The sequence below is a fragment of the Trachypithecus francoisi genome, unplaced genomic scaffold (genome assembly GCF_009764315.1).
Source record: "Trachypithecus francoisi isolate TF-2019V2 unplaced genomic scaffold, Tfra_2.0 Lachesis_group5, whole genome shotgun sequence".
Taxonomy (NCBI): Eukaryota; Metazoa; Chordata; class Mammalia; order Primates; family Cercopithecidae; genus Trachypithecus; species Trachypithecus francoisi.
This window is the reverse complement of record NW_022681470.1, coordinates 109,002,670-109,030,439: the sequence shown is the minus strand read 5'-3', so window position 1 is coordinate 109,030,439 and position 27,770 is coordinate 109,002,670. Positions and strand designations below refer to the sequence as shown.

General features: G+C 40.1%; 1 protein-coding gene across 3 annotated transcripts in view; it reads right to left on the bottom strand.

Moving 5' to 3' along the window:
- Positions 1-3,885: 3,885 nt before the first annotated feature.
- SLC16A1 (solute carrier family 16 member 1) overlaps positions 3,886-27,770 on the bottom strand; it is a 44,514-nt gene continuing 20,629 nt past the window's right edge. For 2 of the 3 annotated variants that reach the window (XM_033198577.1, XM_033198579.1), the window contains exons 2-5: positions 17,996-18,256; positions 13,239-13,382; positions 8,742-9,608; positions 3,886-5,733 (exon numbers count right to left, since the gene is read on the bottom strand). In XM_033198577.1, coding sequence (XP_033054468.1) covers positions 5,459-5,733; positions 8,742-9,608; positions 13,239-13,382; positions 17,996-18,212 — 1,503 coding nt within the window. In that variant the 5' untranslated portion in view covers positions 18,213-18,256 and the 3' untranslated portion in view covers positions 3,886-5,458. The remainder of the gene's footprint in view (positions 5,734-8,741; positions 9,609-13,238; positions 13,383-17,995; positions 18,257-27,770) is intronic. The other variant, XM_033198580.1, reaches the window with a different exon arrangement.

The following is a 27,770-nucleotide window of genomic DNA, read 5'->3' as shown; positions in this document are numbered from 1 at the left end:
GACTGATAGTGCCACCTCACTCCAGCCTAGGCAACAGAGTGAGACCCTGTCTCAAAAACAAACTACAAGAAACAAACAAAAAAACCACTGATACCCAACCTATTAATTTTTCAAAGAAATTGATAATTTCAAAGACAGGCAAAAACTTTCTTAGACAAATTTCAAAATCTGAAATTTTTGGGAAAAACGAGTTCCTTGTGCTTGATATATATTATCAATTGTGCTTGATACACATACCAATTTACTCAGCCACCAACCGGTAATAATTTATCATTTAAACTGTCATGATGTAGTAGGGAAAATAGATATCTCATCAACCTTTCCATTTGCATTTGAAGACACTGCTAGGTATAAAGAACCTTAGCCAAGATTATTGACTAGTTTTATTTCTTCTTTTATAGAATCGTTAGTTATTGAGGGGAAAAGTTTATCTGCTACTAGTATGGCATCTTTTCCCTATGGAGGGAGTGTGGTATTAGAGTAGAAAGACTAAGGACTTTGATATTCAAATCCATCTTACGTGAAAAGCTGGTATTTATGCACCATTTGGTGAAGTGTTAGTTTCATCCCTTCATTTACCAAAGAAAGACCAATATATTGGGAAGACTAAAAGGAGAAGCTGATCAAAAAGGAGGATTTAATTGTTTAGCTAATATTCTTTTTTTTTTTTTTTTTTTTTGAGACGGAGTCTAGCTCTGTCGCCCAGGCTGGAGTGCAGTGGCGCGATCTCGGCTCACTGCAAGCTCCGCCTCCCGGGTTTACGCCATTCTCCTGCCTCAGCCTCCAAGTAGCTGGGACTACAGGCGCCCGCCATCTCGCCCGGCTAGTTTTTTGTATTTTTTAGTAGAGACGGGGTTTCACCGTGTAGACCAGGATGGTCTCGATCTCCTGACCTCGTGATCCACCCGTCTCGGCCTCCCAAAGTGCGGGGATTACAGGCTTGAGCCACCGCGCCCGGCTAGCTAATATTCTTAAGAGTCACCCTGAAACTATCCTCTGGCAAGTAAGAGTCCACCTCAGGAATTATCATAGCCTTTTTACCCCTAAGCATGAACTTTTTAGAGTCAAGTGCGTCCACTTATTAACCTTCTTGACAACCCTAGGGGTGGGTACTAATTATTATTAACATCTTTTATTAGAAAAAAACCTTGATGCTTAGGGAGGCTAAGTAACTTGTCTGATCTCAATTTAAAACCAGGCAGTCTCCCTTGCTAACCAACCAGTAGGATGTGATTCCTTTTGCTATCTATCTCCTCTGGGCAAGTCAGAGTAAAAGCAAAAAGTAAATATACTGATGCTCTTCAGCTGAGGAGAAAGATACTCTATGCTCTACTGCTTACATTTGAATGACTTTGCCAGTGGCCCAGACTGAATGGAGGAAAAAAGAGTGACTGAATCTAAAACCCTAAAGCTGGAACACATTTCGGGAAGTGACGTATGTAAACTACCACCCCTCCCTGCCCAGATTCCTTTAAAGTCTGAAGCAACTTGCCTCAATTGCTCACATTTAGGCAAGCCAGGCAAACTTGAGTTATCATTTCCCATCATACACTGAAAGTATGGTCACAGTTACACAAGTCTATCATTAACCTCTTTCTTCATGTCTTCTAAGCAGTGCCTGACTTGATTATTAAAACAAACCATGATGGCGGGGTGTGGTGGCTCATGCCTGTAATCCCAGCACTTTGGGAGGCTTTTCTGTTAACCTTTCCTCATCTTTCTAAGCAAAAGTGTGTGTGAGGGGATGGTGGTGAGGGGCATACCTGCACTGATGATTAGACTTATTATACTGTGAACCATTTCCTAGAGAGGGTAAAATCCAGACATTTAGCTTTTGCATACAAACATGCAACCAATATCCAGTTTATCGCTCTGAGATTTAATACAATAAGCCATTTGCTCATATGGAAATATTAAATGGTTTTTAACCATTTCTTACTTTATCATCATCCTTTCATTAATACAATACATAGTTTTGTACAAACTATGCATTTATGTTGGCTAGTTAAGACAGTTTATAGATTTGGGTATAACATGGTAATATGATATGATTTATGTTACCATGACCTTCTGCAATGGTTCAACCTATCAGTTTCTTGAATATTTTTCCTGCTTTGACTTGGGAGCCTGTTTCAGAGTGTGTACCCTTGAATAGTCCCATGCCTTTTCAGGCACTGCAACTACCTAAGAACTGTCTATATTCCCTCTGTGTTACAGAGAAAAAGAAAAGCAGGTGCTTTATGGATACATCTATTTTCCCAAAGCAGCCACTGAAACCATGTTTATTTATTTATTTTTTGAGACAGAGTCTCGCTCTGTCGCCCAGGCTGGAGTGCAGTGGCCGGATCTCAGCTCACTGCAAGCTCCGCCTCCCAGGTTTACGCCATTCTCCTGCCTCAGCCTCCCGAGTAGCTGGGACTACAGGCGCCCACCACCTCACCCGGCTAGATTTTTGTATTTTTTTAGTAGAGACGGGGTTTCACCGTGTTAGCCAGGATGGTCTCGATCTCCTGACCTCGTGATCCGCCCGTCTCGGCCTCCCAAAGTGCTGGGATTACAGGCTTGAGCCACCGCACCCGGCCTTGAAACCATGTTAACTGAAATAAAACTTCAAATGCAGTCAATCTTCAAATGGAGTAAAGGACAACAGACTAGATCAGAAAGCCCAGTTGCTTCCAGTGTTGACCTGCAACACAGAGATGATAAGCTGATTAATAAGGAGAGACTAAGAGTAGGCTTATGTTGAGCTTTAGTGTTGGTTTTGTTACCAAAACTGATCCTGAATAAATCCCTTAAGCATTTATCTTCAGTGGGAAAAAGTCAGGGTTGTACGGTTAGTACATTTAGTTCCAGCTTTGAGCCAGTTATAGGCATACCTTAAAGACACTACAGTAGGTTCAGTTCCAGACCATGGCAATAAAGCATGTCACACATCTTTTTTTAGTTTCTCATTGTATATGAGTTATGTTTACACTGTATCCAGTAGCTTTTTTTTTTTTTGAGACAGAGAGTCTTGCTCTGTCACCAGGCTGGAATGCAGTGGCGCAATCTCAGCTCACTGCAACCTCCGCCTCCTGGGTTCAAGCAATTCTCCTGCCTCAGCCTCCCGAGTAGCTGGGACTACAGGAGTCCACCACCACACCTGGCTAAATTTTTTTTTTTTTTTTTGAGATGAGGCTCGCTCTGTCACCCAGGCTGGAGTACAGTAACGCGATCTCGGCTCACTGCAAGCTCCGCTTCCCGGGTTCATGCCATTCTCCTGCCTTAGCCTCCCTGAGTAGCTGGGACTACAGGCGTACGCCACCACGCCCGGATAATTTTTTGTATTTTTAGTAGAAACAGGGTTTCATCATGTTGGCCAGGATGGTCTCAATCTCCTGACCTCGTGATCCACCCGCCTCGGCCTCCCAAAGTGCTGGGATTATAGGCATGAGCCACCGTGTCTGGCCTAATCCTCATTTTTATACAGGGGAAGAGAGGAGAAGTACACAGAGATTTTCGACTTGGGTCCGAAGAAAATTACAGAGTCCAACCTGAGGCCAAGCCTGCCAACACTCTCAGCAGCAGTTTTCTCCTTAAATAGTCTTCCTCTATCTGCCATGATGCCCAGGCATACAAAGGGAGTTTTTCATTGTTTCCTTAAGGTTAAATGCTCTGGATGCTCTCAGTTCAAATAAGATGGTTTTAAAATTCCCCTCCTCCTTACCTTTCAGCAAAGAAGAGAAAAGGAGAAATTCAAATGAAAATAAATCATATACCCAAATATCAAGGCTCATAAGCTGGATGATTTAATTCAATCAATTTAGCAAGGCCCGAAATGAAACCTGGTAATGAAAATGAAGACACAGCAATATTTTCCTGAAGAAAATAGACATTTGGAAGAAATATTTTCTTAAAAAATGTTTATTTGGAAAAGTCAGCCTCTTACACAAGGTTTTGTATCTATGCTTTTAATTCTGTCAATTACAGTGGTATTTTAAATGCATTGAATATGATTCATTGAATATCTATATCTTTCTGCCTCGATTTAAGTGATATTAGGTTAAAAAAATATTTACAGTTTTCATTCTGGTCTACCTTCCCTCCTTATCCTTATACTGAATCAATTTCTCTAATTTTCAGGTAAGTGAAAGGGGTCACGAAATTTCTAGGTTTGTGTGGAGAGTAAGAATGCATCCAACAATTCAACAACGATTTTCTGTAAGGCCTTCTCTGAAAAAAGAGAAAGAATTACTTATTAAAACTAAGCACACTTAGCAACTTCTTTCCCAATCCTATCTTTATTCATTTGTCTGGTGCCAAATTTTTCCAGCCCTTTTTAATTTGCCAACATTAAAAAATAAAATTAAAAAAACAAAACAAAACAAAACACCAAACACACACATATCTTATGCATAGCACTGAGCCAGAAGCAGATATAAATGGGACCACTGTGAATCAAAGGAGAAAAATTCCAGGAAAAAAAAATTCCAATAGCTTCACAGTTTAACTGAAGTTTTGGAAAAACTTAAGTGAATTCAGCTGATGTCTGAAATATCTGTCTATATTTAATTAGATGTGTTGTATTTACCAAGGAGGCACAAATACGTAGTTTTGTAGATTTTAATACTAACTTTTCCAGTGAGAAAAATAATACCAGGTGATTTCAAAAAGGGCAGTGATGCACTCAAAATGCATCTTTGAACAGGGGAGCAAAAATAGCTAATTTAATGAAAACAAACCTTAAGCACTGCACTTGGCTTCTAATAAGCATCCCAAGAAAAGGTACCTGAGAGGGGTTGACAAGTACACTGTGTCTAGAACAGCCAAGATGTTGCCAAAGTTTTATGCTTTGAATTTCCTAAATATGTAGCTAGCAGAAACATATGCCAGAAATCTACTGATGCCAGGAAAATATTTTTGTCAGCATTTTATAAAATCTCTAATTTTCAACCAATATTTCTGTCCATAAATCTTCCAGTGAAAATGTCTGAAATATATTACATGTAACAGTGAAGCAAGATTAATTTTAAATTTTGGATTTGCCTCAAACAAGTTAGTTGTTATTTTTCCTTTTAACACAACATGTGAAATAGATGAATTCAGCAAAAATGGCTGAAGAAGTTAAGGCTCTCTAGAGTTCTAATGACTAAAACTTAAGGCACATATTATAATCTTTATGACACTATTAAAAGTGAAGATTAAAACAAAACAAAACAAAACAAAACAAAACAAAACAAAACCTACTTCTTTCCCGCATCCTTTGCTACCAATCACTCCCTCCTCAAAGCATATGTCATTTTAAATTCAGGCTAATGGTAAGGAGTCAAACAAAAATCCCACCAGTGAACAACTGGTATGATTTCCACACAAATGTCTACTATTTGCATTGAGCACCACTGGTAGATTACAGGCCAGTAGAATATTTTCAGATATCCTGGGTCATCAACTGCTCAATTTACCCTTCAGTCCCATGGATTCAGACTGGACTGTCCTCCTCCTTGGGCCCTTCTTCTGTGTCTTTCTGGTCCGGAGATTCTGCTGCTTTGGTAACTTCCTTTGGCTTTCCAGCAACATCTATACTGGTCTCTTCCTCTTTACTTTCCTTTTTCTGCTCGTTTGCTTTCTGTTCTTTTGCCAAAAGTCGATAATTGATGCCCATGCCAATGAAGAGATAGATACCGGAAATAATCAGGACGACGCCACATGCCCAGTATGTGTATTTGTAGTCTCCATATATGTCATTGAGCCGACCTAAATATGTAAAACAACAAAAACAGTTATGTTTCTAAGAGTAAACAGGTTTTTTTTTTCTCCCCCAAGCAAAGCTTAAGGATCCATTCAGAAAGATGTCAACCCAATCTTTAAAGAGTCCCAAAATGATGGATTAGTATAAGGAATTGCTGAAAATTAGCTGATCCTGTTTATAATGCCTCATGGATTTTAAGTGGCCTTTGCATCTTCTGTTATTTTTAGTAACCTGAAAATAGTTAACTCTTGGCAAACTGGAAATGGAAGAGACGCAGTGATCACCTAGAGTCAATTCTCTTAATACACTATAGAAATAAGCGTTGCTGAAAGAGGCCTGGGAGTCTTGTCCAAGGCCATAGTGCTGTCCCAGTTACCCAGGCCAATCCTCTTTCTCAGCATTTCCCAAAGAGTATTCCTGTGAACACTTGTCCAGTGCTAAAAACTTAAAAGCAATATCTTACACCCATTCTAAGTGCTTAATCCTTATAACAGGCAGATTCTATTATCATCCTCACTGGACAGATTTAAAAACTAAATTACAGAGATGTTAGCTAATTTGTCCATGGTAACAAAACTAAGTGAAATGACTTGGCTTTAAACATAGAAAGTCTGACTCTGAAGTCTGCACCCTTAAGCATGTGCTACAAGGACACTGCTTTAATGTTTCAAAAGTCAAATGAATGGGTAAATGGCATATTATTTTCTCATAAAGGCTTTGTGAAGTCTGGTAGTAAAGAATCCTATTTAACTTGATGTTTCCAAATTTTATTTTGGTCATGTAACTTCCATTACTGTAAAATTTATTAGCATCTCATTGAACTGGTATCTCTGGGAAAATTCTACTCTATACTTAAACAGGACTTAATACACCAATTTAAATATGATTCCATATGGCTTTCTAACTCACGGCATCATTCATTAACACTAGTTTTTGAGCCTTTATCATATACCAGGCACTGGCTCAGCTAGGCCCTGAGGATAAGGGTGAACAGAGGAGTTAACATCCACAGTTCAGTGGACAAGAGAGATGTTAATCAAGTAACTACACAAACTGTGACAAGTACTACCAGGGGAGTTTGAAAGAAGTGGGGTCAAGAAAGCTTTCCTTAAAGTGTCAACTAAGCTGGAATTTGCAGGATAGGAATTATCTAGGAGAAAGGGGATGGGAATTAGATCCAGGCAGAGAACTGCAGTGCAAAGGCACAATGGTAGGAGAGAGCATGGTGTGTGAGGGGAAAGAAGGGCCAGGTTGCTGGGGCACAGAAAGCAGGAGGCCAGTGGTAGAAATGAGGCTGGAGGGACAGGTGGGGCCAGTCCATGCAGTGCCTTGCAAGCCACATTAGGGAATTTGCTTTTCACCCTGAAAGTAAGGGGAAGCAACTGGAGAGTTTTAAGAAATCTTGAAGAGTTCTGAACTGGAGACTTCAAGGAGACTGAAGAACAGCTGGAACTGATACAGGCAGACCAGTTAGGAGGTTACAGTTAGGAGCAGCCCAAACAGGAGACAAGAGCTTTGGATAAGGGTAGTAGTTGTGATGGAGAAAAATGGGCAGATGAGAAAAAGATTTAGAGCATAAAAACTGATAGAACTTAGTAACTCACTGGGTATGAGATGGAAGAAGACTGATCTCAAAAGGCAGCTATGGATCTTCTGTTATATACTCACTCACTCACCAAATCAAAATTCCTAAAGTATGAGTCACATCCAGAAGGAGGGTCAAATTATTTTTTCACTATGTGTTATCTATTGAGCTATTAATTTGAAAGATAAAGTATTCAATAACCTTCAGGAATAGTTCCCAAGTTATAATTAGTTTACTAGCTGTATGATCTTAGCCAAGTTACTTCACCTTTTGAAGCCTCTGTTCACTTACAAAATGGGGACTAAAACGGTTCTACCTCACATGGACTTGTGAGATAGATACAACAGCAGATACAAAATGATAAGGACTGTCTCTGGTACACTGTGAGCTTACACGGTAGCTATTATTATACTACTGCTACTGAAATAAACTTTTGTTTTTTGTGTTTTTTTGCTTTTTGTGTGTTTTTAAAAAACTTATGGGCCAGGCGCGGTGGCTCACGCCTATAATCCCAGCACTTTGGGAGGCCGAGGCGGGTGGATCACCTGAGGTTAGGAGTTCGAGACCAGCCTGGCCAACATGGTGAAACCCTGTCTCTACTAAAAATACAAAAATTAATGTGGGCATGGTGGTGGGCGCCTGTAATCCCAGCTACTCAGGAGGATGAGGCAGGAGAATCGTTTGAACCCAGGAGGCACAGGTTGCATTGAGCTGAGATCGTGCCATTGCTCTCCAGCCTGGGCCACAAGACCAAGACTCTGTCTTAAAAAAAAAAAAAATTATGTGAAATACACTCCATTTTTAAAATGAAATAATCACTAGTGCTTTAAAGATTGAGTTGTTTTTCTACATGCTTTTCTACACTAAGCACATCAGTTTTGTGATCAGAAAAAAATGTATTTTAGGCCAGGCATAGTAGCTCACACCTGTTACCCAGCACTTTGGGAGGCCGAGGCAAGTGGATCATTTGAGGTCAGGAGTTAGAGACCAGCCTGGCCAACATGGCGAAACCCTGTCTCTATTAAAAATATGAAAATTGGCCAGCATGGTGGCATGCACCTGTAATCCCAGCTACCGGGAGGCTGAAGCAGGGGAACTGCTTGAACCCAGGAGGCGGAGGTTGCAGTGAGCTGAGATGGTGCCACTGCACTCCAGCCTGGGCAACACAGCAATACTCCATCTCAAAAAGAAAGAAAAAACACTGACATTTGTAATATTTGATCACCCTTTTGGCTTGATGGTTCCATTTAATTAGATTCTATACTTGAGCAATTATCCTGTGCCAAGCATTGTCCCAGCACCAAGGACACAGAAATGAGAAAGATTTGTTCTTACCCAAATAGCTCACTAATGTTTGCTTTCTGTCAGCTTTCCCATCTCATATGCTTGTTTGTAACAGAGCCACATTAGTAGGGAGATATACTGTACCTAAAAGTGGTGGCCCCAGGAGGACAGGACAGCATTCCACAATGGTCACCAATCCCACAGCGCTGGAGAACCTCTGGGGTCCAACAAGGTCCATCAGTGTTTCAAACAATACGGAGCTGAGCCACCCAAAGGCAAATCCAAAGAATCCCGCATAGACACAGAATCCAACATAGGTAGTGGATAAAGGTGCTAGCATATGACACACTCCATTTGCAACAATAGAAGCCGCAAAGAAATACTGAATTCGAGGTCTTATTGGCTTTGTGTTGGCTACAAGTCCCATAGATGGTCTGGCTACCATGTCAACAAAAGCCAGAATGGAAAGAAGGAAGGCAGACTTCTCACTAGAATAATGCTGACTCTTCCCGTAACTACTAAGAAACACTAAAGGTGCAAAGAGTCCAAAAAACATGATCACATTTCCAGAGAGGTATAGCAAAAAGCCTCTGTGGGTGAACAGGGTTAAGTCCAGGAACTGATTAATTGTTTGGAAGACTGATCGTTTCTCCCGTTTAGGGTGTCCTCCAATAAGATCCGTATTTGCATCATGCAGATCTTTTTTTACACCAGATTTTCCAGCTTTCTGAAGGGATGCTTTAGACTTATCCTTCCCTGCCTTGGTTGGTTTGGGCCCGATTGGTCGCATGAGGGCTCCAGCGACACAGCAGTTTAGTAGCAAGCCTCCAAGAATTAGAAAGCTTCCTCTCCATCCAAAGATACCAAAGAAAACCTGATTGAGGGGGGCCAGAGTACAGAGGAACACAGGACTGCCTGCCATGGCCAGTCCGTTGGCCAATGGTCGCCTTTTGTAGAAATACTTGCCAATCATGGTCAGAGCTGGATTCAAGTTGAAGGCAAGCCCAAGACCTGTGAAAAGGGAAAAATAAATAAATAATAAGAGGTATAAATAATGGAAAGAATAGGATATAAATCCTCATTGTTAGAGAACATGTTATGTAGTGGTTTAAAGTATGAGTTCTAAAACAGACAAGGGTTCAAATCTCAGTATCAGTGCTTACTGGCAGCATAATCTCAGACATGTATACCCTCCTATGACTGCTTCCTAATATGTAAAACAGGCAGAGGGTACTGTTGTGAGGAAGAAAAATTTGTTAAGCACTTAGTATCCAGTGCCCAGCATGTAGTAAGCACTCAATATATGTTATTTTTATTATGTTATTATTATTTGAAGGTGAGTAATTGTCTATTTTGTCCAATCTAACAAAATCACCTTAAGGACTATTATGACCATATAAGATCGTTAAGTCGACAGTAGAGATAAAACAAATTTACACTAGAAAATACATAAGGCCAGGTGCAGCGGCTCATGTCTATAATCCCAGTGCTTTGGGAAGCCAAGGTGGCAGGATTGATTAAGGCCATGAGTTCAAGACCAACCTAGGCAACATAGCAAGACCTGTCTTTACAAAAAGTAATTCGAAAATTAGCCTGGTATGGCAGTGTGTGCCTGTAGTCCTAGCTACTTGGGCGGCTAAAGCTGGAGTATCACTTGAGCCTAGAAGTTTGAGGCTACAGTGAGCTACGATCACATAACTGCACTCCAGCCTGGGCTACAGAGCAAGAACCTGTCTCAAAAACAAAAAAGAAAGAAATAACATATAGTACAAAATGATCCCTTCCAATATAGCACCAAAACTTAAAAACAGGCATTTCCTAAGGCTCCAGTTGTGAAACTTTCCTGAGAGATCAGAGAATTTAAAATACACACAAAGTTTTGGGAAAATAAAACATAACATTGTTAAGATGTCAAGGCTCCTGAAATGAATGTACTAACTTAATGCAATCTAATGAAAATGTCAGTGAATTTTACTTTCAGATTAAGGTAAAATGATTCTAAAGGATACTTAGAGAAAAAGTGGGACCAACCAGAACATATAATTTAAATGGCTTTACAAAAGCTACAATCATTAGACCAGTGTGGCTCTGTTTCACGAATTGGTAAAAATTGATTAGTGCAAGTGCAGAAACACTACTGAAAGTCCACGAGCAGAGTTGAAATATACAGAAACATTTAATGTAAGATAAAGTAGCATTTTAAATTAATTCAATAAATAGTGAAATTATTCAATAAATACTGCTAGCAGAAGTAAATATTCAAAGAACTTCCTGACCTCATAGCAAACCATTCTTACATTTGTTAATAAGCTCTAGGGTCTATGATCCCTTACATTTTCCAAATCTGGTTCCCTGTTGTTATGTAGGTCTCTACTTAAAATTGACTGTTCAGTGAGCCCTTACCTTCATTGCTTGCCCAGTTCTTCCCTGTCACAACACTTAGTTAAAGGTTTTATATAGCATTTATCACTGCTTGATATTTTTCTCATTTATTCATATATTTATGAGTTGTATTGTCTGTCTCCTCCTATTAAAGAGCTTAGCTGCCTGACTTGTTGCTCTATCTCTATAGCACCTAAAATGGTTCCTAACACACATACAGTTGTTGCTCAATAAGTATTTCATAAATAAATTAATAAAAGAGTAAATGAACCAACTGATTAACCATGTGAGAACAAATAGAGTTATATTTCTTTTTTCTCATCTTACGTCAGATGTTTTCATTCTTTCAGAATTTTTAAATGTAGTTGGGCACGGTGGCTCATGTCTGTAATTCCAGCATGTTGGGAGGCTGAGGTGGGTGGATCACCTGATCAGGAGTTTGAGACCAGCCTGGCCAACAAAGTGAAACCCCGTCTCTACTAAAAATACAAAAATTAGCTGGGTGTGGTAGCAGGCGCCTGTAATCCCAGCTATTTGGGAGGCTGAGGCAGGAGAATCAGTTGAACCCAGGAGGTGGAGATCACGCCATTGCAGTTTGGCCTGGCAGTGAGAGTGTCTCAAAAAAAACAACAACAAAAAAAATCAAAAAACCAGATTTTTAAATATAAAAACTAAAGTGCACTAAACAAAAGTGGACAAATATTTTCATAATCTTGGAGTAGAAAACAACTTTCTCAGGATGTTATACAAGATAAAAACTATAAAATACTTTTTGAATACATAAAAATTTTAGATGTTTAATACTGGGAAAACATTGGAAAAGAGTTAATTTTAAAAATACTTTTTAACAAAATTCAACATCCAAAAATTAGTCAGGAGGCTGGGTGTGGTGACTCACGCCTGTAATCCCAGCACTTTGGGAGGCTGAGGTAGGTGGATCACGAGGTCAGGAGATCGAGACCATCCTGGCTAACACAGTGAAACCCCGTCTCTACTAAAAAAAATACAAAAAATTAGCCAGGCATGGTGGCAGGCACCTGTAGTCCCAGCTACGTGGGAGGCTGAGGCAGGAGAATGGCATGAACCTAGGAGGCGGAGCTTGCAGTGAGCTGAGATCGCTCCACTGCATTCCATCCTGGCCGACAGAGTGAGACTGTCTCAGGAAAAAAAAAAAAAAAAAAAAGAAAATAAAGATTAAAACCAAGAGACACTGTTCTCACCTATTAAATTGGCAATTTTTTTTTTTTTTTAAAAGACAATATCCCATTGTTGACAAAAGGGATAATCTTGGAATCTCTGATATACTGTGGTGGGACAATAAGTGAGTATAACTTTTTTTTTTTTGAGGCGGAGTCTCGCTCTGTCGCCCGGACTGGAGTGCAGTGGCCGGATCTCAGCTCACTGCAAGCTCCGCCTCCCTGGTTTACGCCATTCTCCTGCCTCAGCCTCCCTTTAGCATACATTTATTAAAACAAACACACAGCAATTCCCTTTCTACAAATTTATACTAAGAATATATTCATGTTCACGTGAATTTCAACCTAATACTGACAAAAACAATTTGTCAACAATTAAGAGATCAGTCAAATAAAATTATGTTATGTATATTCAATGGAATAATAGAGATTAAAATTGTTATGTATCAAAACATTTAACAACATGGAAAACTGTTCATGATATATTGTTAAGTGGAAAAAAAACTGGTTACAAAATATTATACATAATTTGATCCTTTTTTGCTCTAAAAAAAGGTGTATCTGTGCATAGAAAAACACATGGAAGGATATATATAGAAATGTTAATGATATTCTTTGGATTGTGAGGTTATGGGTAACTTTTATTCATTATGTTCATCAACAGTTCATTATCTTCATTTAGTGATTTTTAAAATGGGGGAGGAATTATCAAGCATATCCTCTACCCCTCAGAAACGTTATGTGGACATTCTATCAAATAGCCACTCTCGCACCAAGTTGCCACACACATTGTATCTACCACTACTGTCTATTCTTAGGACAAGGAATGCAATCATTCTTTCAATTCATTTACTCATTCAACAAACAATAATATCCATCACATAATGGCAATTTCTTTAAAAGTTTTCTTTTCTAGTACTTTTATCTGTAGTTCTTCAAAATGATAATCAAGTCATTTCTATAAGAAAATAATTTCACTCCAGAGATCTGAAAGATGAATGCAGGTAAATACAAAATAGCCAGCAAAAAACTAATGCTTCCAAATGAATCAGTAGTAACTTACCTCCAACGAATCCAATACAGAAGTATAGTTCCTGTACAGTGTTACAGAAAGAAGCTGCAATCAAGCCACAGCCTGACAAGCAGCCACCAATAATCATGACTATACGACTTCCATATTTATTCACCAGGATACTGCTGATAGGACCTAAAAGATAATCAAAAATGTAGTAATATAAAGGAAACTGCTCCCTCACATCTATACAAGTATGAATGACAACGAATGACAAATCCTCCAAAATAAGCAGCAATGATAAGAATACTGTTTTCTGTAATTATTTCTGAGTCATATGTGTACTAAAATAAAGATGTTAGAAAACATAATTGTGTAGGTTCTAAATCTAAAAATACTGGATGGAATTTTACTAAAATACAAAAGACCTGAAGTTATCCTTAATCTTTCTCTTTTAAGGCAGGGCAGACTGAAAACACCTTGGTAATGAATGTTCACAAGATTCTTGATATATCTAGGATATGATTAACATACATGTAGAAAGTGGCTGGGCGCAGTAGCTCACGCTTGTAATCCCAACACTTTGGGAGGCTGAGGCAGGTGGATCACCCAAGGTCAGGAGTTCAAGACCAGCCTGGCCGACATGGTGAAACCCCGTCTCGACTAAAAATACAAAAATTAGCCAGGCACGGTGGCATGTACCTGTAATCCCAGCTATTCGGGAGGCTGAGGCAGGAGAACGGCTTGAACCTGGGAGGTGGAGGTTGCAGTGAGCCAAGATCCTGCCACTGCACTTCAGCCTGGGCGACAGAGTGAGACTCTGTCTCAACAAACAAACAAACAAACAAACAAACAAACAAAAACATGTGTGTAGAAAGTATGTTCTAAATTTCAGACACACACAGTGATAGGAGACATATAAATGCATCTAAATACATTTTAGAGTACTTGTATATTATCACAAATGTGGTTAGTGTGTTTTTTTTTTTTTTGAGACGGAGTCTCGCTCTGTTGCCCAGGCTGGAGTGCAGTGGCACGATCTCGGCTTACTGCAAACTCCACCTCCCAGGTTCATGCCATTCTCTTGCCTCAGCCTCTTGAAAGACAGGGCAGAAGTGGTGGCTCATGCCTGTAATCCCAGCACTTTGGGAGGCCAAGGTGGGTGGATCACCTGAGGTCAGGAATTCGAGACCAGCCTGACCAACATGGAGAAACCTCGTCACTACTAAAACCACAAAATTAGCTGGGTGTGGAGGTGCATGTCTACAATCCCAGCTACTTGGGAGGCTGAGACAGAAGAATCACTTGAATCTGGGAAGCGGAGGTTGTGGTGAGATTGCGCCATTGCAACTCTAGCCTAAGCAACAACAGCAAAATTCTGTCTCATAAAAAAAAAAAAAAAAAAAAGTGGACTGAGGGAGTTTGTCTTCCCTTCTGTCACATTAGGACACAGACAGATGGCACCATCACTAGTTATTTAGTCTGCTGGAACTTTGATCTTGGACTTCCCAGCCTCCACTATGAGCAATACTTTGTTACAGCAGCCTGAGCAGACTAAGATAATCAGTTCATGAAAATATTAGATCACAGCTAATTTGAAAATAATTTGAGCCAAGAATGGGGGCTCACATCTGTAAACCCAGAACTTTGGGAGGCCAAGGCAGGCAGATCACTTGAGTCCAGGAGTTTGAAACCAGCCTGGGCAACAAGGCGAAACCCTGTCTCTACCAAAAATAAAAAAGTTTGCCAGGTGTGGTGGTACACACCTGTAGTCCCAGCTATTCCAGAAGCTGAGGTGGGGGGATTGCTTGAGCCCGGATGGCAGAGGTTGCAATGAGCAGATTGTGCCATTGTACTCAGCCTGGGCAAGACAGCAATACTCTGTCTCAAAAAGAAAAGAAAATAATTTGAATTTAAAGCTTGTGTAAGATGAAAAAACTACATACTGAAAGAACACTTATAAAATATTTTTAGGCCGGGCACGGTGGCTCACACCTGCAATCCCAGCACTTTGGGAGGCTGAGGTGGGTGGATCACCTGAGGTCAGGAGAGTTCGAGACCAGCCTGGCCAACATCATCTCTACTAAAAATACAAAAACTAGCCAGGCATAGTGGTACACGCCTGCAGTACCAGCTACTCAGGAGGCTGAGGCAGGAGAATTGCTTGAACCCAGGAGGCAGAAGTTGCAGTGAGCAGAGATCACGCCACTGTAGTCTAGCCTGGTCAACAGAGTGAGACTCTGTCTCCAAAACAAAAACAAAAACAAAAACAACACAAAATGAAACAACAACAACAATATATAGAGAGAGTCATAAGACTTTGTACAGTCAGAATAACAAAGATAAATACCAGGCCAGGCATGGTGGCTCATGCCTGTAATCTCAGCACTTTGGGAGGCCAAGGTGGGCAGATTGTTTGAGCCTAGGAGTTCAAGACCAGCCTGGGCAACACTGCGACAACCCACGTCTACAAAAACTACAAAAATTAGCCGAGCGTGGTGGTGCAAGCCTGTAGTCCTAGCTACTTGGCAGGGTGAAGGGGGAGGATTGATCGCCTGAGCCCAGGGAGGCTGAGGCTACAGTTAGTGATGATCGTGCCACTGCACTCCAGCCTGAGTGACAGAGTGAGAAACCCTGTCTCAAAATAAAATAAATAAATAAATAATAAAAAAGACCAGCTTGGGCCATAGAGTGAGACCCCATCTCTACTTAACAAAAATAAAAAATTAGCTGAGCATAGTAGTAGGGCCAACTGCTACTGGGGAGGCTGAGGCAAACATGATCATGCCACTGTACTCCAGCCTGGTCAATACAGTGAGACCCCGTGTCAAAAAAAAAGAAAAAAGATCCCACAAAACAAAGATCAATATCACCACACTGCTGACTTTGTGAGGTAGAAGCTAATACTGCAGAAGTTAAAGTTTTTGAAATATTCAAAATTCCAAACCACAAGTGTTAAGGTGACCCTTATGGAACTTAAAATATGTAAATTTATACTTTCATGTTTTTAAAAAAGGAAAAACAAACCAAAAGTAGGCAGGTAACATCTCCTCCCCACAAAATATACTTTAATAACCATCACTGTATATCTCCGACCCAAAGCACTAAAAAAGAAAACAAAACCAACTATATCTCAAAATGTATTAGCGTTCACATTGTGGTCCAAGTGAACAAGTTAAAGGATTATCACAGTTGTAAAAGTGATGAAAACTATTAGGGGATATACTGTTTAGAAACTAAACCAAATGAAACAACCCATTTAGTAAAAATTCTGCAACAAGGTTCATGATAGGCATTTTGTCTTTTAGTGTTATTTCAGGAAGGATGGGCCTAATTAGCTATGATTAAAAATAGAAAGGGGTATGGTTTATGGGCCTATTAAAATACAAACTCAAAAAATGTGCTAGTTATCTCACTAATTGTGTAAGGACAAAGGAGGAGCTGTTTCCCCAAAGGAAAGAGTCACGTGCAATTAATAAAACTGACATCACTTACTTTTGATGCAAAACACAAGTGGCTCCCTAGCTCTTTGGTGGCACAGAATTGCAACATGTAAACTTCTGGTTTGTAGTCAACTTAAGAACACACTGAACACCTGGAGTACCTCTGGGTAATGTTTATACCAATTTCTTCAAGCCAACATAGTCAAAACCTGATTAAAATCCTGGCCGAATGGAGTTCAAAGCCTGCAAAATTATTGGCTCTCAGAAGCTAATGCCCAAAGTCCCTTTTGATTTCTCTGAACTTACAAAAAAAGCAAACACTACAATTTAGCACTTAGGTTCTTTAATTTGATAGACAAAATAGGCCCATGTTCAAAATGTAAAAGGCACAAAAAGATAAGCAGTGGAAACATAAGTCTTCCTACTCCTGTTCCCAGTCACCCAGTTTCTCTCTCTCCATGGCAGCCAGTTACCTGTTTCTTCTGTACAATTTAATTATAGGCTTAATGAAATGATGATTTCAACTGCTTATTCCTGTTTCATGATCATATATTATTGTCTCAAAAGGATTATAAACTTCTCAAAGGAAGGGATCAGTGTTTTCTGTCACTCACAACACCTCGCCCCGTGCTGAATATACTCATAGAACTTGATAGATATTGGTTGAATATGGCACCACCTTAGCAGCCTAAGGCTAAGTTATTTATAGTTGAAACCTAGAATCATTACATTGGCTAGAAACAGTATTTTAGATGATGTTAAGTGAGCAACTTACTCCCTACATTTCCTTTACAATATGCCAAAGGAAACAAAAGAGAAATAAGTGGTAAAATTTAAGTTTAGAGTACAGCTGAAATGCTTTTAGGACTCATAACATCGCAAGTCATACGGAGGAGGTTTTATTCAGTTAATTCTATCATACAAAGATTTTACCTGAGACTCTGAACCATGCCATTAGGCCAGTCTGATTTATTTTAATTCTCCCAACATCAATTTTTTAAAATCTCTATTTATGTTTACATTTCAAGAGTCTAGCAGGGATCAACAAAAAAAAAACCAGTTGCGCATACATCATTTTTATAACAGTCTTTTAAGCTCAATGATATATCAGTTGGAGCAAATCAAGGTCCCTCACGATTTTCTCATTTCTGTTTTGAAATGCTATAGTATTTCAAATACCATAGCGAGAGCTGCTATTGTTATCAGGAATGAAAAATGTGACTCTAAACACCAAACTTTAGGAAATAACATTTCAAAACATCTCACTGAATAAGACTTTTTTTTTTTTTTTTTTAACAGTTACCTAATACAGACACTCTGGCTGCTTCATGAAAATTAAAATAGCAGGCCTTAATAGGTACTTACCTCCACCATACATGACAGCCAACATTATGGAGGATATCCATGACACTTCGCTGGTGGTGGCATGGAATATACTTTCAATCTCTTTGAAGAAGACAGTAATAGATTTGGGAAATGCGTAAGAGAAGCCGATGGAAATGAAAGCTCCAATTACCACTGCCCAGCCCCAGCCTCCATCTGGGGGGGTGTATCCAACTGGACCTCCAACTGCTGGTGGCATTTTAAGTGTAGATAAATTCTAACACACAGGTCACATACAAATATCTGAAAGATATAAAATTAAAATAGTATGTCAATATAAGGCACACCTATAAAACTCTTTTGTGAAATAAGAAATATAGCCAGGTGTGGTGGATCATGCCTATGAGTAATCCCAGCTACTTGGGAGGTTGAGGCAGGAAGATCATTTGAGGCCAGGAGTTCAAGACAGCCTGGACAACACAGATCCTGTGACTGTCTAAGAAAATTTTTAAAAAATTAGCTGGGTATGGTGGAGCATGCCTATAGTCCAAGCTACTCAGGAGGCTGAGGCAGGAGGATCACTTGTACCCAGGAGTTTGAGACCAGCCTGGGCAACATAAGTAGACCCCAACTTTACAAAAAAATTAAAAAATTACCCAGACATGGTGATGCCTGTCTGTGGTCCCAGTTACTTGGGAGGCTGAGGTGGGAGGATCACTTGAACCTGGGAGGTAGTGGCTGCAGTGAGCTGTGATTGCACCACTGCACTGCAGCCTGGGTGACAGAGCGAGATCTTGTTTTTTTTGAGACAGAGTCTCTGTCGCCCAGGCTGGAGTGCAATGGTGAGATCTTGGCTCACTACAACCTCTCCACCTCCCAGGCGGTTCTCCTGCCTCAACCTCCCGAGTAGCTGGGAATACAGGCGCACGCCATCACCTCTGGCTAATTTTTGTATTTTTAGTAGAGACAGGGTTTGGCCATGTTGGCTGGGCTGGTCTCGAACTCTTGAACTCAGGTGATCCACCCACCTTGGCCTCCCAAAATGCTGGGATTACAGGCGTGAGCCACCATGCCCAGCCCCGACACTATAGGTTTTAATATAGCCTTTGTAAGTTTTTTACCTTTTCCAAAACATATTCTTCCATACTTTCTTTTCACATTCTTTTATTTATGGCTGACTTAACGTACTAGGAGTGGGTGCCTGACTCACTAGATATGTAGCAATTTACAAAAAAATAAGATAATTCTTTTTTTTTTTTTTTTTTTTTTTGAGACGGAGTCTTGCTCTGTCGCCCAGGCTGGAGTGCAGTGGCCGGATCTCAGCTCACTGCAAGCTCCACCTCCCGGGTTCACGCCGTTCTCCTGCCTCAGCCTCCCGAGTAGCTGGGACTACAGGCGCCTGCCACCTCGCCCGGCTAGTTTTTTTGTATTTTTGTTAGTAGAGACGGGGTTTCACTGTGTTAGGTAGGATGGTCTCGATCTCCTGACCTTGTGATTCGCCCGTCTCGGCCTCCCAAAGTGCTGGGATTACAGGCTTGAGCCACCGCGCCCGGCAAAATAAGATAATTCTAAACACCCAAAATTTTCACTTAACAGGCTGGGGAACTATCTCAGAAAAGTTTCCTTTTATCTAATAGCTTTGATTCAAGGTATTTTTTCCCATTATATGACAAGAAACTCCTAAACAACAGCTAGCCAATACAGTTAAAATCAGAAATATATATATGATGTCAAAAGATGGTAGTTTTAGGCCAGGCGCAGTGGCTTACGCCTGTAATCCCAGCACTTTGGGAGGCAGAGGTGGATCACCTGAGATCAGGAGTTTGAGACCAACCTTACCAATATGGTGAAATCCCATTTCTACTAAAAATACAAAAACTGGCCAGGCATGGTGGCGTGCGACTGTAGTCCCAACTACTAGGGAGGCTCAGACAGGAGAATTGCTTGAACCCAGGAGGCGGAGGTTACAGTGAGCTGAAATCAGGCCACTGCACTCTAGCCTGGGCGACAGAGTAATACTCTGTCTCAAAAAAAAAGTAGTTTTAAATCAAAGTTAAGCCCTTTGTCTTGAATTCACTTAGTACTAATGAATAATGAATAGCATGGTTAGAAAATGTAACTTCCTGTTAGATTATTAATAAGGGGCAGGTGGGAGTGAGTGTTTTGTGGTAGGTTACCTGTTTTCTCATGAAGGTCTCCTTTACTTTTAATTAAGCCAACTTCCACCCTATATTACAACTTATCCTGTATGTTAGCAGGTCCATTTCAGAGTACTTCCACTCATACTATATTACAGCAATGAATACAGGTCAGAGATGACAAGTTCACTATTGACTACCATGTTCTTTAGTCTATAACACAAACCCTTCTTCATAATATTAATACTCAACTCCAAAACACTGTTCCTTCCAACCCCATGAACAATTCAAATACAATTTAGGACACTGGATGTTGTGGGAGTATGATGAAAATAGCTTCATACAAGAAGTTTCCTGAAAAGCAGGGACATACTCACCTCTTACAAACAACATTCTACTATAGGTTCTAGCCAGTGCATGCAGGCAAGAAAAAGAAACAAAAGGCATAAAGAATGGAAAAGAAATAAAATAGGCCAGGTGCAGTGGCTCACACTTATAATCTCAACACTTTGGGAAGACCAATGTGGAAGAATTGTTTGAGGACAAAAATGCAAGAACAGCCTGGACAATATATCAAGACCCTACCTCTACATAAATTGTTTAAAAATTGGGTGTGATGGTGCACATATGTAGTCCTAGTTACTTGGGAAGCTGAGGTGGGAGGATCACTTGAGCCCAGGAGTTTGAGGTTACAGTGACCTATGATCATGCTGCTGCACTCCAGAGCAAGACCTTGTCTTGGCCGAGCGTGGTGGCTCACACCTGTAATCCCAGCACTTTGGGAGGCCGAGGAGGGCGGATCACGAGGTAAGGAGTCCAAAACCAGCCCGGCCAACATGGTGAAACCCCGTCTCTACTGAAGATACAAAAATTTAGCTGGGCATGGTGGTATGTGCCAGCTACTCGGCAGGCTAAGGCAGGAGAATCACTTGAACTCAGGAGACAGAGGTTGCAGTGAGCCGAGATCACGCCATTGCACTCCAGCCTGGGCGACAGGGGGAGACTCTGTCTCAAAAAAACAAAACAAAAAAAGCCTTGTCTCTAAAAAATAAATAATAATAATAATAAAGTTGTTTTTATTCAGATGACAGATGTGTATAAAGAACACCCTTTTCTTTAGAGTTTTCTAAAGAGACGTTCCTTAGAACATCAAATAAGTGAATTTGACTAGGTCTCAGGATACAACATCAATAAACAGAAACCAGTTGTATTTCTATATACCAGCAATGAACAATCCAAATCTGAAAAAATTTTTAAATGCTATTGTAAATGGTAAACGATATAGAAATAATTCTCACAAAAGATGTATGAGATATGTACACCAAAAACTATAATACTGAGAAATTAAAATAGATAACCTATCCTCCTGGACTGAAATAATCAATATTTAAATCAGGCAAAGATTTCTGAAGGAAAATAAAGAAACAACTATAAAAAAAGTTGGCCAGGTGCGGCAGCTCACGCCTGTAATCCCAACACTTTGAGAGGCTGAGGCGGGCGGATCACCAGGTCAGGAGTTTGAGATCAACCTGGCCAACATGGTGAAACTCCTTTTCTACTAAAAATACAAAAATTAGCTTGGTGTGGTGGTGCGTGCCTGTAGTCCCAGCTACTAGGGAGGCTGAGGCAACAGAATTGTTCACTTGAACCTGGGAGGCAGAGGTTGCAGTGAGCCAAGATGATGCCACTGCACTCCAGCATGGCCGACAGAACGAGACTGTGTCTCAAAAAAAAAAAAGTTTAAAAATTAGAATTCAAAATATATGCAAAACAATATACCCAACAAAAGACATACCCAGAACATAAAAAGAACTTGCACAACGATAGCAAAAAGGCAAATCATCCAACTTAAAAAAAAGCAAAAGATCTGAACAGATGCTTCACCAAAGATACATGTATGATAAATAAGCACATGTAAAGATGCTGAACGTCGTTGGTTATTTAAAAATGCAAATTAAAATCACAATCTAATACATACGTACTAAAAATAAGATAGATAATTCCACGACTTTGTTGGGATATGAAGCCAATGGAACTCTCATTGCTGATGTTACAGTCCCTTGGAAAACATTTTGGCAGTTCCTTATAAAGTTATAGATACATTTAACATATGAGCCAGCCATTACAGCCACAGGTATTACCCAGGATCTATATAAAAATTGTCTAGCAGCTTGATGCATAATAGCCAAAAACTGAAAACAACCCAATGTCCATCAACAAATGAATGGATAAAAAATGGCATAGCTATATAAAAGAATACTACTCAGCAATAAAAAGGAACTACTGATGCATGCAATAACATGGATGAATTGTAAAAGCATTCTGTTAAGTAGGAAAAAAAGCTAGACAGAAGATTGTATTCTATATGGTCACATTTATATTAAATTCTAGAAAAGGCAAAATTCTAGCACAGGTTAGGCATCTGTAATCTGAAAATATGAAACCAAAATCTGAAACTTTCTGAACACCAGCATGATGCTCAAAGAAAATGCTCATTGGAAAATTTTGAATTTTGGATTTTTGGATTAGGGATGTTCAACTGCTTAAGTAACTGCAAATATTGCAAAATCTGCAAAAATCTGAAATCCAAAACACATCTCATCCCAAGCATTTTAGATAAGGGATAGAAAACAGATCAGTGGCCACCAGGGGTTGGGGGGAGGAGACCGCAAAGCGGTTTGGGGATAACTTTTAGGGTAATGGAAATTTATTATCATGATGGTGACAGTTACTCATCAAAGTGTACATTCAAGTTAGTAAATTTTATTATGTCGATTATACCTCAATAAAGCTCATCAAAACCAAAAAACAAAAGTTCAAGGACAGTGACAAAGGGAATAAAATTTGTTCTGTGGCACAGGGAGACAATACAGAAGCAAAAGGAGAGGGCAGGTGAACTTCTTTGTCTTGGTTATCTGGATGGTTAAAAGAAAGAGGAAGAAGACAAAGAGAATAAACAAAAGGAGACAAGAGGAGGGCAGAAGACTCTTCTGAGAATTCACAACTCAGGCCAGTGTGAGCTCATGCTTGGCAGGGGATTATCTGTAGAAAATCTTTGTGTTCTTCCAGAGATACATTATATTTGATTTTGCTAGCAAAGATTTCCCATAAACAAAGGCCTGCTAAACATAAGCTCACAATTGTGAACACATCAAGAACCAATTAACTGTAAGTAAATGCAATGTCAAATCAACACAGTCGGATTAGACACTCAGGAACTACAGTCATGGAAATATGAATATTTAAACGACTAAAGACATAAAACAAGGCATTTAAAACATTAGAGAAAATTGTGTCTTTCTCTAAAAAAGATCCATTGAAGAAGATTAATTGATTTGAAATAGAACAAGAAATGGAAAGTAAAGTTGGCCGGGCATGGTGGCTCGTTCCTGTAATCCCAGCACTTTGGGAAGCCGAAGAGGGTGGATCACCTGAGGTCAGGAGTTCGAGACCAGCCTGGCCAAAATGGTGAAACCCCATCTCTACTAAAAATACAAAAATTTGCCAGGCTTGGTGGCACGTGTCTGTAATTCCAGCTACTCGAGAGGCTGAGGCAGGAGAGTCGCTTGAACCTGGGAGGCAGAGGTTGCAGTGAGCTGAGATTGCACCACTGCACTCCAGCCTGGTGACAGAGCAAGACTCCGTCTCAAAAAAAAAAAAGTAAGTCAAGTCAATGAAATTAATAACAGTTAACTAGAAGGCTAGACATAGCTATATACAGAGTCAGTAAACCTTAAGAATAGGTTTGAAGAGATTAGTCAGAATTCAGGGGAGAGTTTCATTCTCAAGCTATGTTTTTAGAATGAAGGTTTTAGAATGGGAGGATCTGACATTTATCTAATGGGACTTTGGAAAAAGAGAATAAAGAGTGGAGAAGAGGCAACTGTCTCAGTAAATGAGTAAAGATTAATTACTAAGGATATTATTGACTTGAGGAACAATATAAATCCTCAGTTTGAGGAAACAAGATAAAGAGAAAAATCTTAGAAGACAACTATTTAGAAAATACAGATGATGGCCGGGCGCGGTGGCTCAAGCCTGTAATCCCAGCACTTTGGGAGGCTGAGACGGGCGGATCACGAGGTCAGGAGATCGAGACCATCCTGGCGAACATGGTGAAACCCCGTCTCTACTAAAAATACAAAAAAAACTAGCCGGGCGAGGTGGTGGGCGCCTGTAGTCCCAGCTACTCGGGAGGCTGAGGCAGGAGAATGGCGTGAATCCGGGAGGCGGAGCTTGCAGTGAGCTGAGATCCGGCCACTGCACTCCAGTCCGGGCGACAGAGCGAGACTCCGCCTCAAAAAAAAAAAAAAAAAAAAAAAAAAGAAAAAAAAAGAAAATACAGATGACACAGCTAACAAATATTCATGGGCCGGGCGCGGTGGCTCAAGCCTGTAATCCCAGCACTTTGGAGGCCGAGACGGACGGATCACGAGGTCAGGAGATCGAGACCATCCTGGCTAACACGGTGAAACCCCGTCTCTACTAAAATATACAAAAAATTAGCCGGGCGAGATGGCGGGCGCCTGTAGTCCAGCTACTCGGAGGCTGAGGCGAGAGAATGGCGTAAACCCGGAGGCGGAGCTTGCAGTGAGCTGAGATCCGGCCACTGCACTCTAGCCTGGGCGACAGAGCGAGACTCCGTCTCAAAAAAAAAAAAAAAAAAATATTCATACTGACAAAACAGTCTTCTTGACATTTTGAAAAATTCTCACCTACTATGTCTTCAAATATTGCTTCTCCCCCATTCTCTTTTCACTTTTCTGAGACTCCAATTGGATATGGGTTGGACCTTCCCGTGCTATCTACTCTCTTACTCTCCCTTCTATGTTGTCATATTATCATTCATTCCTTTGTTTCTCTGAACTTCATTCTGGATGGTTTCTTCTGTACTTTAGCTGTGTTTGGCACTAAAGATTAATGTGACGTAACCTATGGGAAATAGCTGGCCAGTACTCATTTTCAAACCAATCAAGTAAAAGAGATTTCTATTAAACAAAAGCAAACTTCATTTTAATTGAAATAAATGTGTTGATACACATCTCTGTGATAACTATCTCATTTTTCTAATAATAATTCTAACTTAGAAAACAGAGAAGGCGGCCAGGGACAGTTGCTCATGCCTATAATCCCAACACTTCGGGAGGCCGAGGCAGGTGGATCACTTGAGGTCATGAGTTCGAGACCAGTCGGGTCAAAACAGTGAAACCCCATCTCTACTAAAAATACAAAAATTAGCAGGGCATGGTGGTGGGTGCCTGTATAATCCCAGCTACATGGGAGTTTGAGGCAGGAGAATTGCTTGACCCTGGGCGACAGAGCAAGACTCTGTCTCAAAAAAAAATTAAAAAAAGGAGAAGGCAGGAGTTTGTTGCCCAGATGAAATAATTTTTCAATATTCTCCAGTATTTCTGACCTAACCCCTTTTTGGATTTCTATCATGGGACTCTCTCTAGGACTATGCATTCTGGAATTTTCCCTTCCTTTGAGATTTTTATTGCCTGGGACAGTGAACCACCATAAGAAATGGGATGAGTAAGAGATACACCTCTCTTTTGTAGTGGGTGTAAAAGGCTTTTGGATAATTCGAGTTGGAAAAGAAAAAGTAGAGATCAGGCATCCATTCTCAAGAGGTAATTTTTAGCTAAGGTTATCTCTCAACCTGAGGATGTGCAGAATAATTCCCTCAAAAATATAACCCAGTTTAAAAACTGAAGGTCTTTGTCCTAGGGCATTTCATCTACCTAGGATTCGGGTGAGATAAAAATATTTACAAGTTAAGGTTTCCTAAAATTTCTACTGGAATGAATATGAATAAAAGCTCTTTAACAGGTCAGCTCTGCTAACAGAAACAGCCTAAATTCTAAAATGATGTTAAATAAAACTGCTGCAGGCATTGATTTTATGAGTTTTTCTTCTTCTAAGTATGAAAAAAGAGAACACTTGAAAATTTTCAAAGAACTACTAAAAAGATTAATTCATCTCAGAATATTTACACACACAGAACACCCACACACAGACAGTAGGGCTGTTTAACACATCAAGCTCTGACTGGAACAGCGAATACGTGCTGGACGTGATTAAACTTTGAGTTTAGCTGCCAGCTATGATTTGTCCCAATTAAGGCAGTTACAATTTTTAGTCACTAAAGTTTGCCTCATCAAGTTAATACCTTAGTCCATAGTGCCAAAATTAGATTGAAAGCTTCAAGAAGCTTTAAAAAAATTTAAAAGGAAATAAGAAAGTATAAGAAATAAGAGTATGCAAAATCATTATGAAAAACAACACTTCAAAAAACCAGACGCAGATTCAACACAATTCTGCCACCACCTGACAAATGGCTATCCCTGTTAACTTAAAAATTCTGATGGTACACAACTGAAAAAACAAAAAGTCAGTTAATATTATCTAAGCATACTATTTCCTTTTAAACTGGCAAATCTCAGCTATAAACAGAAGGGCTCATTCAAAAAGTAAATTATGAGAGCAGGCCCCCTTGCAGAGTACTCAGAGTTCCCTTGAGAAAACAGAGCACACGCATTCTTTGTATGCTAAAGCCCAGAGGCTAAAAGAGACTAAAGTTTAAGATTTTAATCCTTACAATGTGCACAGTAGCTTTCCTATCAGCTTAGCTATTATTGCCCAAGAATGATGGGGAGACTAAAAAACAAAGTGATAGGGTAATGAGAAAAATTCATCAATTCATCTTGTAAAGGATGATAGAAAACAACCCTAACTTTTCTTGGCAATGACGGTGATAAGAATCACCTTCTAGATTTTCTGATATTTTTTTCTCGTAACTTTTTTTTTTTTTTGAGACGGAGTCTCACTCTGTCGCCCAGGCTGGAGTGCAGTGGTCGGATCTCAGCTCACTGCAAGCTCCGCCTTCCGGGTTCACGCCATTCTCCTGCCTCAGCCTCCCAAGTAGCTGGGACTACAGGTGCCCGCCACCTCGCCCGGCTAGTTTTTTTGTATTTTTTAGTAGAGACGGGGTTTCACCGTGTTCGCCAGGATGGTCTCGATCTCCTGACCTCGTGATCCGCCCGTCTCGGCCTCCCAAAGTGCTGGGATTACAGGCTTGAGCCACCGCGCCCGGCTTCTCGTAACTCTTATAAATTGTGCTAGTAAATTAATCTGGAAAGCCGAAGCTGTGCTCCATACCCGCCATGTCCTTGCCCGACTCCCAAAGATAAGGGCTACAAAAGCCTTGAAAATAGTATTTATGATGTTATGTACACTTTCCTCATTAACACTTAAAGCCACTGTCTTTTCCTAAAATGACAACGACCAGTTTGTGAATTTAAAAGAAGCAGAAAGTATCCAAAACCAATAACCTTAAAATAATGTGTTACCAAGTATAAACTAGTTTTAGGTTTCAAATTCACACGGAAACATTCAAATCCAGAAAGACTGATTTCCTGAAGCTATTGCTGCTAAAGTAGATAACTTGTTGCTCTCTGTAACTAGCCCTAATCCAGCTTCATGGTTTACAGAACCACCTGTCCCAAGTTAACTTCCAAGATTCAAAGCCTAGACCTCACTTTGTCATTTCTTTTCCACTTGGAAACCGAATACATTGAGGAAACCAAAACAATGAAAAAAATCAAGCAGAAAGTCCAAGTCAAAGAAGGAATATAACTACTGGATCTGGCTAGCCAAACACTCAGCAATTATGAAAT